Source organism: Neofelis nebulosa, chromosome 12, assembly GCF_028018385.1.
Source record: "Neofelis nebulosa isolate mNeoNeb1 chromosome 12, mNeoNeb1.pri, whole genome shotgun sequence".
NCBI lineage: Eukaryota > Metazoa > Chordata > Mammalia > Carnivora > Felidae > Neofelis > Neofelis nebulosa.
The window spans coordinates 26,607,050-26,621,830 of NC_080793.1; the positions used below are offsets into that span (position 1 = coordinate 26,607,050).

Consider the following 14,781-nt stretch of genomic DNA (forward strand, 5'->3'; position numbering starts at 1 on the left):
CCAAAGCCATAGAGCTAGTTAATAGCACAACTGGGAGCCAAATTCAGGCAGGCCAACTGCAGAACCCTCTACATGATACCAGATTAAAGAAAACTCTGGACGTGGCACATAAGGATGCTCCATGCTGATAACCTCATCCCATTCTTATCGTCACTGGGATGGTATCTATCCTGTGTATTTCTCATGTTTGTTATCCAGGTGCTTTTGATGAATCCCTAATAACTACACTAACACATCTGAAACCCATAGTCTTATATGCACCCTCTGGGGACTTCCACAATATTCTATGTTGAACAATACAGAAAACTACAACTCTAGATCATATAAATGTAGGCCTACATTTTTTTTTGAATGGTTATATAGATATACTTTTGAAAAGCTTTATCTTGAGAATAATTCTGGACTCAGAGGAAATTGGAAAAAGAGTACACAAATCCCATGAAAGCTTGCTTTGTGAACACACGGCTGAATGAAAACTGTTGCTCCCTTTCTCTCTCTTTACAAGGTGTTAAGGGCCAGGCAGAGGGACTTCCAGAGAGGGCTCAGGGTTCAAGTTCTTTGCAGCCTCCCCCACCACACAGCAGTGGATGCCCTAGCAGCAGCAATTCTACCTAAGTGCTCAATGGGAAGTTCACTTACATTCCTCGTAATGAAACGTTAAGCTCATTTCCATTTACGGTGTCCTCTGTGTTACTGTCTGCCCATCCTTATTGTGAAGCTTCCCCAGACACCAGTGGTCCTTATTAAAAACAAATCACCACCATATATTTCTTAACAAACATATAGCTATAGTTAGAAAATGTCTGTTTTCCTTGAAGTTTCTATGGCTGGTAATAGTTTACAAGGACACGGCCCCTGATATGTTTCTTAAGTCAGTCTGTTCTGCTACTTAACTAAGAAGGATCATTCCTTCTGTTCCTCCTACAACAACCTTCTGCCTCCCTTCTGTCTCACCATGGACGTGCTAGATGCCATCTGGGCCTCCGAGGGCAGGGCTGAGACTAACCTCTGTCATCAGCCTTGCTGTTCATTTCTTCTTCCTTGTCCTCGTCATCACTGCTGGAGCTCTCCATCTTTTCCTTCATCTGTTCCAGCTGATCCAAGTTAACCCGTCCAACCAGCTCAAAGTTACGGCTAACCTGAAAAAGGCCCAAACAAATGATAGAATAATGAACCGCAGACTGAACAGAGTTCTCCCTGGGGGAGAGATCTTTCCAACATCATCTTCAATGACCGTGTTTTTGGAATCAGGACAGTACAACACCAGTGCCTAGGAGAACCTTTTCTTCACTTTGACTATTCCAGAGGCGGGTCTGTCCTTTACCCCACATTCCAACATTTTTAAAGGAACACTGGACCTTCCTTACTAGATTTAGTATAAAATGTGAGCTATAGTCAACAGGAAATCAAAGTATCACAAAGCCCGGGGTACAGAGTAGGTGTCCAGTGATACCTTTTGAGTTGATTTCAAAGGTGTAACTTTCTTAAACTACCTAAGTTTCAAACACCTCTGGAGGTGAAGAGGCTCTGGAAGGTTCCTGAAAACTTAGCATGAGAGTCACAACCTTCTTCCCCACAGTCTTATAAACCTGGAGGTCAGGGGGCTACCCCAGCTTAGGCCAGATAACAACTATCCAACTCCTGACTCCAGTAAATGGAAAACAATACTGTCACTGTTAGTGTTACTGTTTTCAAAGCTGACCATAACCTGTAGATTGAAGCTGGGACTACCTGAGAAGAATCTAGACGAGTAACTCCTAAAAGGAGTTACACCCAAGGGAAATAAAAATCCACACTAAAAAAACTTTGTAATGATGTTACGTTTAGGGTCCTTACATCAACAGTAGCACAAAATTTACCTTCTTGACTAATCTATTTTCAGAATTTCTCCAGTTTGTATGCATAGAATTATCAGGAACAACAGGTTAGCACGGGACTCAAGCCAACAGTATGTCTCAAGTCATTCAACTGCGATGGGCTATTCCTCTATGGAAGGTGCCGTGCTCCCCCTGTTGGGGGCCGGGGGAGGGACCCACAGAGATGAGTGAGATGAGTGAGATGAGTGAGACCCTGTCCTGGCCTCCAGAGGCTCACAGTTTAGTTCGGGAGGGAAGGCAGACATCATTCATTAGATTTCAAGAGCTGCTACAGAAGAGACAGAGCATACTGAGGGCACAGGAGAGGAAAGGGAGAATTTACAAGATAATCCCAAAATACTCTCTGGGACCAGACTGGAACAAAGATTTGCTGAGCACCACCAATTCCATATGCCTGGCAGATGGGAACATCATCATCAACTGTGACAAATGTGAGAGAAAAAGACTCAGAGTAGCAGGGCCAATAGACAGTCCTGTAAAAAGACTTAATATTGCCCCAACAACATCCTGTAGAAGGTAGGCAGTGTGCAAAAGGAGGAAGAAAACTCAGGATAAACACACTTTTAAAGTGAGAGGAATAATAAATTGATCCGACTTTAATAATGCGATCCATGAAATCGGTTGACAGTGGACTTTGCCAACAGCCCAACATGAGGGAGAAAAGAAGTTTCTGTTGCTCTCGTTGCTAAACGCTCAGGGAAGGCAAGAGCTTGCTTTGCTCATCTGCAGAATTAATTAAAATGAAAAGTTAATGGACTAAGGTGAGAGGGAGGAAGAGTCACGTTCAGAATCTTTAGTGCTCTTTCTTGCTAACAGTTCACAGTAACTGTCTTCAAGGGACTTCTGCTTACAGCACCTTCCTACCTGGGATGTATCTACCACGCCTCACTCCTCCAGACCCACAAGGACTTTTATTTCTTTGTTTGTATGACAAAAACACAAAAGAAGAGCAGAAGGAGAATGAGGTTTGAAGTCTGACAGACCTGACTTCAAGTTCACAGTTTGCCATTAACCACGAGATTGTGGGGAAGTTACTCAAGGTACATCCTCAGTGTCCTCGTTTGTTAAAGGGTGTCAGCCCAGTACCTACAACATAATAGTTCCCCAAAATGTAGTTTCCTTCTCCTTTCTGGGAACGTGGCCTTTTCCAATTTTGGCTTTTGGAAACACTTATAACAAGCATCGTAAATGAATATTTATGAAGTTATGTTTAGCCACAAAGTCTACGTTTTAACCAAATAGCATTTATGACAAATATTTGAATAAAAGTTTTCTGGGTTGCCAGTTTTTCAGGAAAAGGAGGCAAGGTTCCAATTTACCTAACTTTGAAATATGTGTAAAGTAACATATCCTTATGTGACCAAATTTTTTGTTTTCATAAACGTTTATTTACTTTTGAGAGAGAGAGAGAAAGAGAGAGAGAGGGAGGAAGAGTGCGAGCAGGGCAGGGGCAGAGAGAGGGGGGACAGAGGATCTGATGCAGGTTGACAGCAGCGGTCTGATGCAGGGCTTGAACTCATGAACCGTGAGATCATGACCTGAGCTGAAGTCGGATGCTCAACCAACTGAGCCACCCAGGTGCCCCAAGCGTAGCCTTTTCTGACCACCTTCCTCCGCTTTGCACCTCTAGCCGGGGCAACTGCAGGTGTGTGTGAAGGGCATGAGGGCGGCCGTTGCCAGGAAATGAAAATAAGGAAACCAAGATAAGATAGGTCAAAAAGAATCCTCAAATGTCTCCTTTAATCAGGTCATTTATCCGTTCAGTCATTTGTTCGTTCCTTCAACAAGGACCCCACGTATGCCAGGCCCCATGCTAGATGGAGAAGCCCCTGCTTCTCAGGGAACTCATGACAGAAGGAGATCTGTCACAAAACCAAATGTTATGTTTTTCTTTTCCTCCTTCTGGGTTTTTCTAAGGACTGTATTTGCCCATTTTCCCGTCACCATCATCCCTCCACCGGAAAACTGTTAACATGTTGGAGTCTGCACAATTTTAAAAGAGTACATGACATTTTCACGGTATGACGTTCATCCGGGGCTAACCCGGGATTTATTTGTCCTGAAGCTTTCTAAAATCTTTGTTAGGCAATTAAAAGATTTCAAAGTGAAAACTCAAAATTTTGCTATTTAACCAGAAGATTTTAAAATAAAAACCCTTTACGATGTTGGGTTCTCCCTAAACTTTAAATTCCCAAATCAGCCATCCGATATTAATACAACAGGAAGACTCCTTGATGCATTAAAAATGTCTTTTAACTATTATTTGGAATTTTAATTACTTCTCAAAGATGTTAGTGCTTTATCATATTCATTTTTTAAAAATACCATGGTTTTTGGGGCGCCTGGGTGGCTCAGTCGGTTAAGCGTCCGACTTCGGCTCAGGTCACGATCTCGTGGTGAGTTCGAGCCCCGCGTCATCGCGGTGAGTTCGAGCCCCGTGTCAGGCTCTGTGCTGACTGCTCAGAGCCTGGAGCCTGTTTCAGATTCTGTGTCTCCCTCTCTCTCTGTCTCAAAAATAAATAAACGTTAAAAAAAAAAATTAAAAAAAAAATACCGTGGTTTTTAAAATGGAGGTATAGTTAACACACAATATTACAGTAGTTTTGGGTGTACAATGAGGTGATTGGTTTATACATTATGCTACGGTCACCACCATGGTAGATACGTCCAATCAGTCCACGTCGCCATTACAACACCACTGGCTCTAGTCCCCACGCTGCGCCTCTCATCCCCGTGACTCATTCATAACTGGAGGCCTGTTATTTCCTATTCCCCTTCACCCGTTTTGCCCCTCCTGCCACCCCCTCCCTTCTGGCAACCCTCAGTTTGTTCTCTGTATTTATGGGTCTGTTTCTTTGTTTATTCGTTCGTTTTCTAGATACCACATGAGTGACATCATTTGGTACCTGTCTTTCTCTGACTTATTTCACTTAGCATCATACCCACCAGGTCCACCCTTGCTGCAGTTCTGAGCCACCGTCTCTCATCTGGAATACTGCAAGCCCCCTCCCTCCCTCCCTCCTTGCTGCTTTCCCAGCATCCAGTCTTGCATCTATTTTCCCGTGTGGTCTGAGCGATTAGAAATAAATATGTAAGTCTACTCATGTCAGTTTCCGCTTGCCCGGAGGACAAAATCTCAACTTCTCACTGTAGTTGGAAATGGCCAGCTATCTCCTCACCGGGCCCACCTTCTCCAGACCACCTGAACTGCCACCATCCTGAACTTACTGACGTTCCCAGACTACGCCATGCTCTGGAATTTCTGCCTCTTCCTGCACAGGCCACTTTCTCTGTCTGAAATTCTCTCTACCTGCTTCTGTTACTCAGGGACTCCTCTGTCTTCTAGCCCTGCTTCTGTGTCACTACATCCTCCGTAAACTCCTCCTTGGTTGAATGTCCTGGCTCTATGCTTCCGCAGCAACCCCCTCCCACCCCCCCACCTTTTATAACTCCTTCCGCTCAGTGGTTAACTATTTATGGCCTGAGCCTCCCCCACTGAACTGTAAGCTCATGCGGACAGACAGACAGACACTCTGTGCATCTCGTTCACAGCTGGATCTCCACGGCTGGTGCAGTGTCTGCGTTAGAGGGGGTGCTGCTCTCTCCTGCCTACAGTACTTCTTCGTTTTAATTTACTATGTCTTTCTTTCCTAAAAGCACGCATGAAGAATAACTGGAAAATAGAAAAAGCTTCAGGTCCAACTATCTATACATATAACTGTTAATGAGTTACTGTATTTCTGTATTCCTGTTCTCTATGCATAGATTATTTAATTGCTATAATCATGTTAAAAAACCTACAAGTGTGTATCCTGCTTTCTTTTATGCCTGGCATGGTATAAATACCATTAATAATCATTTTCAATCACTATTACCAACTGAATGTACTACACCTTACTTGACTCCCCCCATATGAATTCGCCTTTGGCTCTTCTTGGCTTTTCACTATTAAAAACGCAGCAAGCCATCTTACTGTATATAAATCTTTCTTTCATGTTTAGCTTTCACTTTATGGGCTAAATTTCCAGATGTGAAATCAACTCAAAAGCCATGGACTTTACTGAAGTCCCAACAGATTTCTAAGTCAGCTTCTGAAGTGATCATACCAGTAAGTTACTTTCCGGACCTAGAGGTTGCGCATATGCAGAGGACATACTGAGGGAAATTCACTTCTTTCTCTGGAGGTGCCAAAAAATTGACTGTCTTGTCTCCCAAAAGGCCCACAAGAGAGGGAGAAAGACCAAGGGTAAGAGTTCGAGATTTAGAACCTGGTTCCTTGAAGCCTTTGGAAGGCAAAAGAAACCATACATGTGTTTGAAGATGGGCTTGTTCAAATACATAATCCCTCAGACTGTAAAACTATATATAGATCCTTATATCCGTGAAAGTTATTTGCGATTGCCCATGAATCCAAAGTCCCCTGTGCAGGCCACTAGCCCTTAAGAATGTGAGATGAACCGCCAACAACCAGCAGAACCTTTACCCGTTAACACTGGAGTGTGCTGACGTTGTAAGCCCTTCCACGTTCGCGCCTCGTATTCAAGCTTTGCAACTATGTTTGTCTTTCTGTCTGTTGTTTTTTTAACCATTCAGCAAAATGAATGAATTTCCCTAGATATGAAGGAATTTCCATATTCGAGGCTTATTCTAAGGGGAGAAGTATTATATGATTTACAAATATTACAAGTTGAACATGCATTTTCATGCTGTCCTATGGTGACAAACCCAGTCTTACAGGCAAGACTGATATAAACTTGCTGGTTAACGAAAGAATGAAATCAGACACCCTTGTCTTCAGATTACTTCGCAGACATTAAATGGGGGAGATCGCGATGAAGAAAAAATCCCTTAATGTTTCCAGAGTCCCCCCTCCTTCTTACTTAACATTTGTACCTTCAAAAGGGACAAGCTGTCAGGATGTTCACGTCACCTAACACTGCATGTTCATGTTACGAAGAAAGGCCAAAGTGAACATTTTTATTTCTAGAAGAAGTGACACCAGAGAGCACGGGAAAGCTGCCTCTTACACGAGAAATGCCCATCTCAGTCCCATACCAAGGATGTGTAGAGCTGCAAAGATTTTAAAGGCCTTACAGCATGGCGGGCAAACTTTGTGCACAGCGCCCGATAACCAAGTATTCCAAGCTTTCTGGACCATGTAGTTTCTGTCACAACTACTCAACTGCCGCTGGGGCTTGAAAGCAACCACAGACAATACAGAAATGGATAAGCATGGCTGTGTTCCAATGAAACTGTACTTACAGGCACTGGAATTTGAAACTCATATAATTTCATGTGTCATGAAATACTACTCTCTTGATTTTTTTTCAGTCATTTAAAAATATCAGAACCATTCTTAGCTGGTGGGCCATATAAACACAGGCAGTGGGCCACATTTGATCTATGGTCTATAGTTTGCCAACCTCTGACTTATAATAGCAGGTGGTCTAGGGGCGCCTGGGTGGCTCAGTCGATTAAGCCTCTGACTTTGGCTGAGGTCATGATCTCACAGTTCGTGAGTTCGAGCCCCATGTTGGGCTCTGTGCTGACAGCTTGGAGCCCGGAGCCTGCTTCACATTCTGTGTGTCTCTCTCTGCTCCTCCTCCACTTGTGCTCTTTCAAAAATAAATAAACATTAAAACATAATAATAATATCAGGTGGTCTACCCAGCGATCTCTGCCTATCTTTGAAAGTCAGAACAAGAATGAAATCAGTAGGAGAAAGGGTCAGCACAGCATTGTCTCTACGATTTCTTATAGGAAGATGGTCAAAGGTGCAGGTAAAAATCTTGAATTCAGAGCATTTCGATCAGAGCTCCCATAAAAGCTCTTAGAAGGGACATTCAACTAAGTATACTAAAGTTCTACGGAAGAGAAGCCGTGACACCATTATTTGCTTTGCTCCGTGCTGCCCTCCTATTTTGTAGACACCTTTATCAAGCACTCGTCATGCTGGCTTGTGGTTCTTTACTTAAGCTTGTGTTACCTCCTTGCTTATAAACTCTTCCAGGGTAGCAACCACTTCTTATTTAGCTTTAAATAAGTACAGAGTATAAGGTCGGTCATCGAGTTGACACACAATAAATGTTATTTGAATGTACTGGTAACATAAAAACCATGGGAGACCATAAAGTATAAAGAACTTCATAATACTGTACCCAATGATAAAAATTTGCTGGCTAATAAGACTAGACATTTCCTAAAAGATTTTGTTCAATTCTTAACAAATATCTATTACATACAAAAAATTAATCCAAGTGTTTTCACATGCATCCCTTAAACCCTTATGACCACTCTGAGAGAGATGTGTTACCTTCCATATTTGTAGATGAGGAAAGCAACACTAAACAAGTTAAGTGATAAAGCCAGGATTGGAACTCATATCTTCAGATGCCATGGCTCCAGCTTTCCCCATTATAATGCAAATCACCTAGAGAAATGCAAAATTCGCCACCCCCCCACCCCGCCCCAGATACCGACTGAACATAAGAGGAAGGCAGAAAAAGGTACTGTGACTTTATAGTGTTGCAAAACTTGATGGGATAGAGGAGTAGAGTCTTTTGAGAATTTTTTTCAAAATAAAAACCTTCCTAAGAACAATAAGAAGAAAGGACAGAAAAGTACCCAGGAGGGTATGGAGCACAGAGGTAAAGGAGAATATCTACTTTCTTTTGTAATCACTGAGTCAGAAGCGGAAAAGATGCTTCTGCCAGACCTAGCTCAGCAAAAGCCCAGACAAAACGAAGTTATTTGGAAAATCTCAGGATAACTGCAGTCACAGGTACTGAAAAAGCCAAGTAAGAAGCATCATTAAGAAAGTCAAAGAACTTTGTTGCTGGCCAAATGAGCTGTTGCCAATGTACTAAACTTAAAATCTAGGGAGGAAAGATGCGGTCAATGCTGCCACATTTTGCTTACATGAACAAGCAGGATACTTAAAATTTCCTACTTGAAAAGCGATTTCATATATTGGTTTATTTAGCAAACAGCTACCAGATACTTTATTGTACGCAGGGAACTATGACTAGATTTGGGAAGAAAAGACAAATAAGTAATGCGGTTTCCATTTCAAGAATGTTGCATCCAATGGCAGGACAAAGACTTGTTAAGAGTTAAGTGTAAGTTGAGGCAGATTGAAATAGGTGCCTTAACCAAGGAACAGTCTCATGCGGCCTCAGAAGCAGGAACAATGAACCTTGGAGAGTTTAGTGGACAGTTTCAAAAGTTACAGGCAGAGAGGGGCGCCTGGGTGGCTCAGTCGGTTAAGCGGCCGACTTCGGCTCAGGTCACGATCTCGCGGTCCGTGAGTTCGAGCCCCGCGTCGGGCTCTGTGCTGACAGCTCAGAGCCTGGAGCCTGTTTCAGATTCTGTGTCTCCCTCTCTCTCTGCCTCTCCCCTGTTCATGCTCTGTCTCTCTCTGTCTCAAAAATGAATAAAAACGTTAAAAAAAAATTAAAAAAAAAAGTTACAGGCAGAGAACATCTTCAACTGCCTACTTGAAAAATAACATGTGTGGTTCTGCGAGGCACATCCCTCTGAAAAACGGTCACACCTCTTGCTCATCTACTTCTGATTTCTCAGTCTTCCAAAGTCCCTGAAAGAAGCAGGGTCTGTAGCTGACAAATCAAGAAGCAAGACTAAGCAGAGTTGAAATGACATGATCTTTTAGAGAAACATTCGCCTTGCACAAATCCTCAGTCGATCAAGACAAAGCTGCTGGTACTAAGTTTTGAAATTAAATACAATCCAAAAAAAAGTGTGGCCAAAGGTGTGTTTTATAATTTGGGAAGGTTTTCCTTTGGTTTTGTTTCTTCTCCTTTCCTTTGCGGAACACAAATGCTCTACGTGACTTTTTTGCCACTATGGATTTCACTAGTCCAGAAAGCTGAACGATTTTATTGGCAAAACTAAAATGTTGGGGATTCCTCCCGAGCTTAATGTTCTGCTGCTTCCCCTAGACTGGCAAAAAGTAAGAGGAAGAGATACGAGTTCCTTAGAGTTCGGCCGCCTGAGGCTCCATTTGTATAAAAAATTAAAAACATTTCAGAGTAAATTCAATTAGTGAATGTGTATTGCCTGAATAGACTATCCTTCCAAATTTAATATAGCGAACATGACAATTTTATGAGCTAACCAAGTTAGAGATAATATATTTTTATGTTCCTTAAACTAGCAAAGAGACTTCAGAATCATAAAGAACACTAACAAGGTACTGCATATACTTAAACTTTCTTTAAAAAATGGTTTTTAAATGGGAGAAGAGCAAGGTATTTTTTTTTCATGACTTCATGGTTCTTAAAAATGTCGTCTTCATCTTTCACCAGCATTACTGATGAATGGCACTACTGATACAGGACTTCATTTTGTGTGTGTGTGTGTGTGTGTGTGTGTGTGTGTGTGTGTGTGTGTGACAGAGAGGGGAAGGAGGGAAGGACTGAAGGAGGGAGGGACTGAAATCATAGAAATCACAGAACAGACCTACTGAGATTGAAAAAACAGAGCTGAAGGATGAAAAAAACAGAATTTCAAATAGCTTCCTGGACTATTTACTTTAGATTCCAAGAGACTGCATGTGAGTCTTTGTTCACGGGCGCAAAGATTAAGGTCTAGAAAGGCAAGATGCTGTGTGTCACGTGAAAAATGAGGGTGCTGTCATATGTCTTCTACTTCACCTTGGCTTCTGAGGATAAACATGGCAGTGTACAGCCAGTGCACTTGGGAGTCTGGTTCTTAAATGGAATGGTTTATTTGACTTCAAGGATCCTTCCTGCTGTACCAGTATTCTGTCTAGTCCATGAATGATAGATACAGTGTGACAACTTTAGAGACACTCCTTGAGGTCTATGGGTTTTTGCAGGCAGAATTCCGAAGTCCAGGTTTGGACGTCCAGTCCTAATGAACAAAGTCTTTTGGCTGCAAATACATCCTACGGTCTCTTAGTTTCTTCCATAGGTTCCCCCCACCACACAAAAATCACCCAAAGCTACCAGTGGAAGAATATGATGAGCAATGCACTCAACACACAGTCTTACTGGGGAAAAAAAAGTAAACCTTAATTTCGAACCAATTGCTAAAGTCTACCACACACTTTATTTTTGGCGGTTAGCACAATAATCTGGATCTCCAGCATCTTGTAGATCTATCTGTTCCCAGGATCAAGTTTATAAAGATGTAAAAGCCTGTAGGACATTAACATTTACTGAGGATCTATTATATATATAATATATAATATATATATTATATATAGGTCTTGGGAAACTTGAATCTTTCAGGTAGGAAGAATTTTGATTTAATTTTTGTGTTGGGAGTGACATAAGGGTCAACGATCATAATTTACTCACCATAAAACTCATCTGTTTTAAATAGTTTAGGGAGTTTTAGTAAATTCATGCGTTTATGCAACCCCTTAAGCCACAATCTGGCTTAAGAATTCTATCTCCCTGAGAAGTTCCCTCATCACTTCTGCAACCATCTCCCAACCTCCAGCCCCAAGCAACCTCTGATCTGCTTTGTCTCCATAGTTTGCCTTTTCTAGAAATTTCATATAAATGGAATCATATAACATGTGATCTTTCATGTCTGGATCCTGTCCACTTAACATGACGTTATTGAGATTCATCCATGTTGTTCTGTGTCTCAGTAGATTCATTTCTTTTTATAGACAAGTAGTATCCCGTTGTATGGATATGGCACATTTGTTTATCCATCCACTTTATGTGGAAGTAGATTTGCTGGATCAGATGGTTAAGTGTCTGTTAAACTTTTAATATATATTTTTATGATTTTTTAATGTTTATTTATTTTTGAGAGAGAGAGAGAGAGACAGAGCGTGGGCAGCGAAGGGGCAGAGAAAGAGGAGACACAGAATCCGAAGCAGGCTCTAGGCTCTGAGCTGTCAGCATGGAGCCCATTGCGGGGCTCGAACTCACAAGCTGTGAGATCCTGACCAGAGCTGAAGTCGGATGACCAACCGACGGTGCCACCCAGACGCCCAGTGTCTGTTTAACTTTTAAACAAATTGCCAAAGTGCTCCAAAGTGAATATGCCATTTTACATTCCAACCAGTGCTACATGAGATATCTGGTTTCTCCACGACTTTGCCAACACTTTGGCACTATTGGTCTTTTTTTTTTTTTTTAAGTCTGTTTATTTTGAGAGAGAGAGAGAGAGAGAGAGCGAGAGTTGGGGGAGGGGGCAGAGCGAGAGAGAGAGAGAGAGAGAGAGAGAGAATCCCAAGCAGGCTCTGAGCTATCAGCACAGAGCCTGATGTGGGGCTCGATCTCACAAACCCTGAGATCATGACCTGACTGGAAACCAAGAGCTGGATGCTTAACCAACTGAGCCACCCAGGCATCCCTGGCACTATCAGTCTTAATTTTGGCCATTCTCGTGGGTAGGTAGTGGTATCTTACTGTTGTTCTCATCTGCATTTCCCTAATGAGGAATCTTACTCAGTGTCTTTTCATGGGATCATTTGCCATTTGTATAGCCTCACAGGTTAAGTGTCTATTCAAATTTTTTTCTAATTCTTAATTGAATTATTACCTTCTTACTATTGAGTTATAAAAGTTCTTTGTGTATTTTGGTTAAAATCCTTTGCCAGAAAGTGACTTTGCAATTTGCTTCCAATCTGTTTCTTGCCTTTTTGTTTTCTTAATAGTGTCTCTGAAGAGCAAAAATTTACATTTGACGACGTCTAATTTACCAATTTTTTTTTCTTTTAATGTCCATAGCTTTTGTATAATATCTAAGAAAATTTCCCCTAACCCAAGGGAGATTTTCTACTTTTTTTTCCCAGAAGTTTTATAGTTTCAGTTCATACATGGAAGTCTATGATCCATTTTGATTTCATTTTTGTGTTGGGAGTGACATAAGGGTCAACGATCATTGTTTTGTATGTGGAAATCCAACTATTCAAGCACTGTTTGTTGAAGAACCATCTTTTCCTTATTACTTTGGTACCTTTGATAAAAACCAACTGACCACATAGATGAGGATTTATTTCTGGACTTCTGGCATCACTGATGCTCCTGAGTATCGTAGCTTTAAGGTTAAGTTTTGAAATCAGGAAGGGCGAAGTCTTCCAATTTTGTTCTTTTTCCACACTGTTCAGGCTATTCTAGGTCCTTTGCATTTACATTTTAGTATCAGTTTGTCAGTTTCTATCAAAGAAAAGAGATTTTGACAGAGATTACATTGAATCAGTAGATCGATTTGGGAAGAGTTGCCGATACAGAGTCCTCTAATCCAGGAATACGGTACATACTGCATTAACTTACTTCTTTTATTTCTCTCAACAGCATTTTGTAATTTTTAGTGTGCAGCTTTCATAGTTCTTGTGTTGAATTTATTCTTAAACGTATTCTTTCTGAGGTTATTGTAAACAAAATTGATCTTTTTAAAATTTCATTTTCAGATTTCCATTACTAGTATGCAGACATGGAATTGATTTTTAAATATTTACCTTATATCTTACAACACTGCTAAACTAAGTTAATATTCTTAGCAGCTTTTTAAATAGATTACTTTGGATTTTCTACGTACAAAGATCACATTGTCTGTGAACAAGAGTGGTTTCATTTCTTTCCTTTCCAATTCTTGAATTTCTTGTTCTTGCCTTATGGTCCTTGTCTTTTATATTTGAATTATTAGCAAACTTCACTTCAGTACGCTGTACATCGACACTCTTATACTCCTTCCATAAATGCTGACATCACCACAATGAATGACCACTTTTACCCAGTGTATGTCACTGCCTACCAGTCGAAACTTCAGTTTCAGCAGCACTGCTATCCTCCTTTATAAAATAAACAATCTGGGGAATTATTTTAAAAAATTCGAACTGCATTTTGTCCTCATCATTTAGAGACGAAGGGATAGAAAATGGGGAAAAGAAAGCACTGCCATCAGTAAAAAGCCCGAGTCTCATAAACTGAACAACAGTTGAGACCAAGACGAACATCATTAAGCATCCTGGGAGCGGCAGATCTTTAGCCTCAATTAGGGTGCTCACTGGACTCAACAGGCTGGTCAGCCAAGAGAAAGAGTAAAATTAAAGAACCTAACATGGCATAGTGAAAATACAATATCGCAGACCATTTCTAGGATGCAAGGTATAATTAGTGAGTTTAAAATACATTTTAGTTCTTCGGGAATAGAAGTGCCTCTCTGGTGGGTAGCACAGCTCAGCTCCTGAGAGGAGCACACTGGCTCTCCAGTGCAGGGATAGCAGGACTGAACCTACACAACTTCTGGGAAAGGGAAAACGATTCCTATGTGGAAATCGGAGAAGAGACACAGAACCGAAGTGACTTGCTGCAGTTGTGCAGTAAATAGTGGAGACAAGATTCAAACTCACGTCTGTGTGGTTCCAAAGGCTCTAAATTGGGCCCCTCTTTTCCAGAGCAGCCCATTTCCCTGATGGGTACCCGGAAGCCCCAACCTTCCGCATCGGTTGCTCGGGAAGCCTCTGGTTCCACATCTGCATGGTTCTAACCTTCTCACCGGTGACTCACAGAAAGTGTGTAACCACCAGAGAAGAATTTATCTTCCGGGTCTGCTCTCTCCCAAAATACCAGCCCAAAGGCTTGAACGCTATAATAAAAAGATCTGAGGTGGTGACATAAATAAGATCCATGTGCATAAATGTAGAGAGCTGGGTTTGAAATGGGTGAGTTTTCCTTTTGAGTTTGGGGGGCAGAAATGCCCAGGAAGTTTGAATAAGGAAGGATATGAAAAAAGTTTTTCAGTGAGGGACATTCAGGCTTTTCTTCTCTGCTTTCGTTTTTGGGCAGACACTTTACAGAATGAACGCATTCCAAAGCAGAAAAGTGACCATGAAACCATTACATTGTGGATCGGGGACAGAGCTCAGACTTCTTTCTCAACACCCCACAGAAAAATT

General features: G+C 41.5%; 1 protein-coding gene across 9 annotated transcripts in view; it reads right to left on the reverse strand.

Moving 5' to 3' along the window:
• ZNF462 (zinc finger protein 462) overlaps window positions 1–14,781 on the reverse strand; it is a 141,590-nt gene that overhangs the window by 7,541 nt on the left and 119,268 nt on the right. For all 9 annotated transcript variants that reach the window (XR_009251506.1, XR_009251507.1, XM_058694657.1 and 6 more), the window contains one exon: window positions 1,007–1,139. Coding sequence is in view for 7 of the 9 variants with exons in the window: in XM_058694657.1 (XP_058550640.1) it covers window positions 1,007–1,139 (133 nt within the window). In the remaining 2 variants the exon portion in view is untranslated. The remainder of the gene's footprint in view (window positions 1–1,006; window positions 1,140–14,781) is intronic.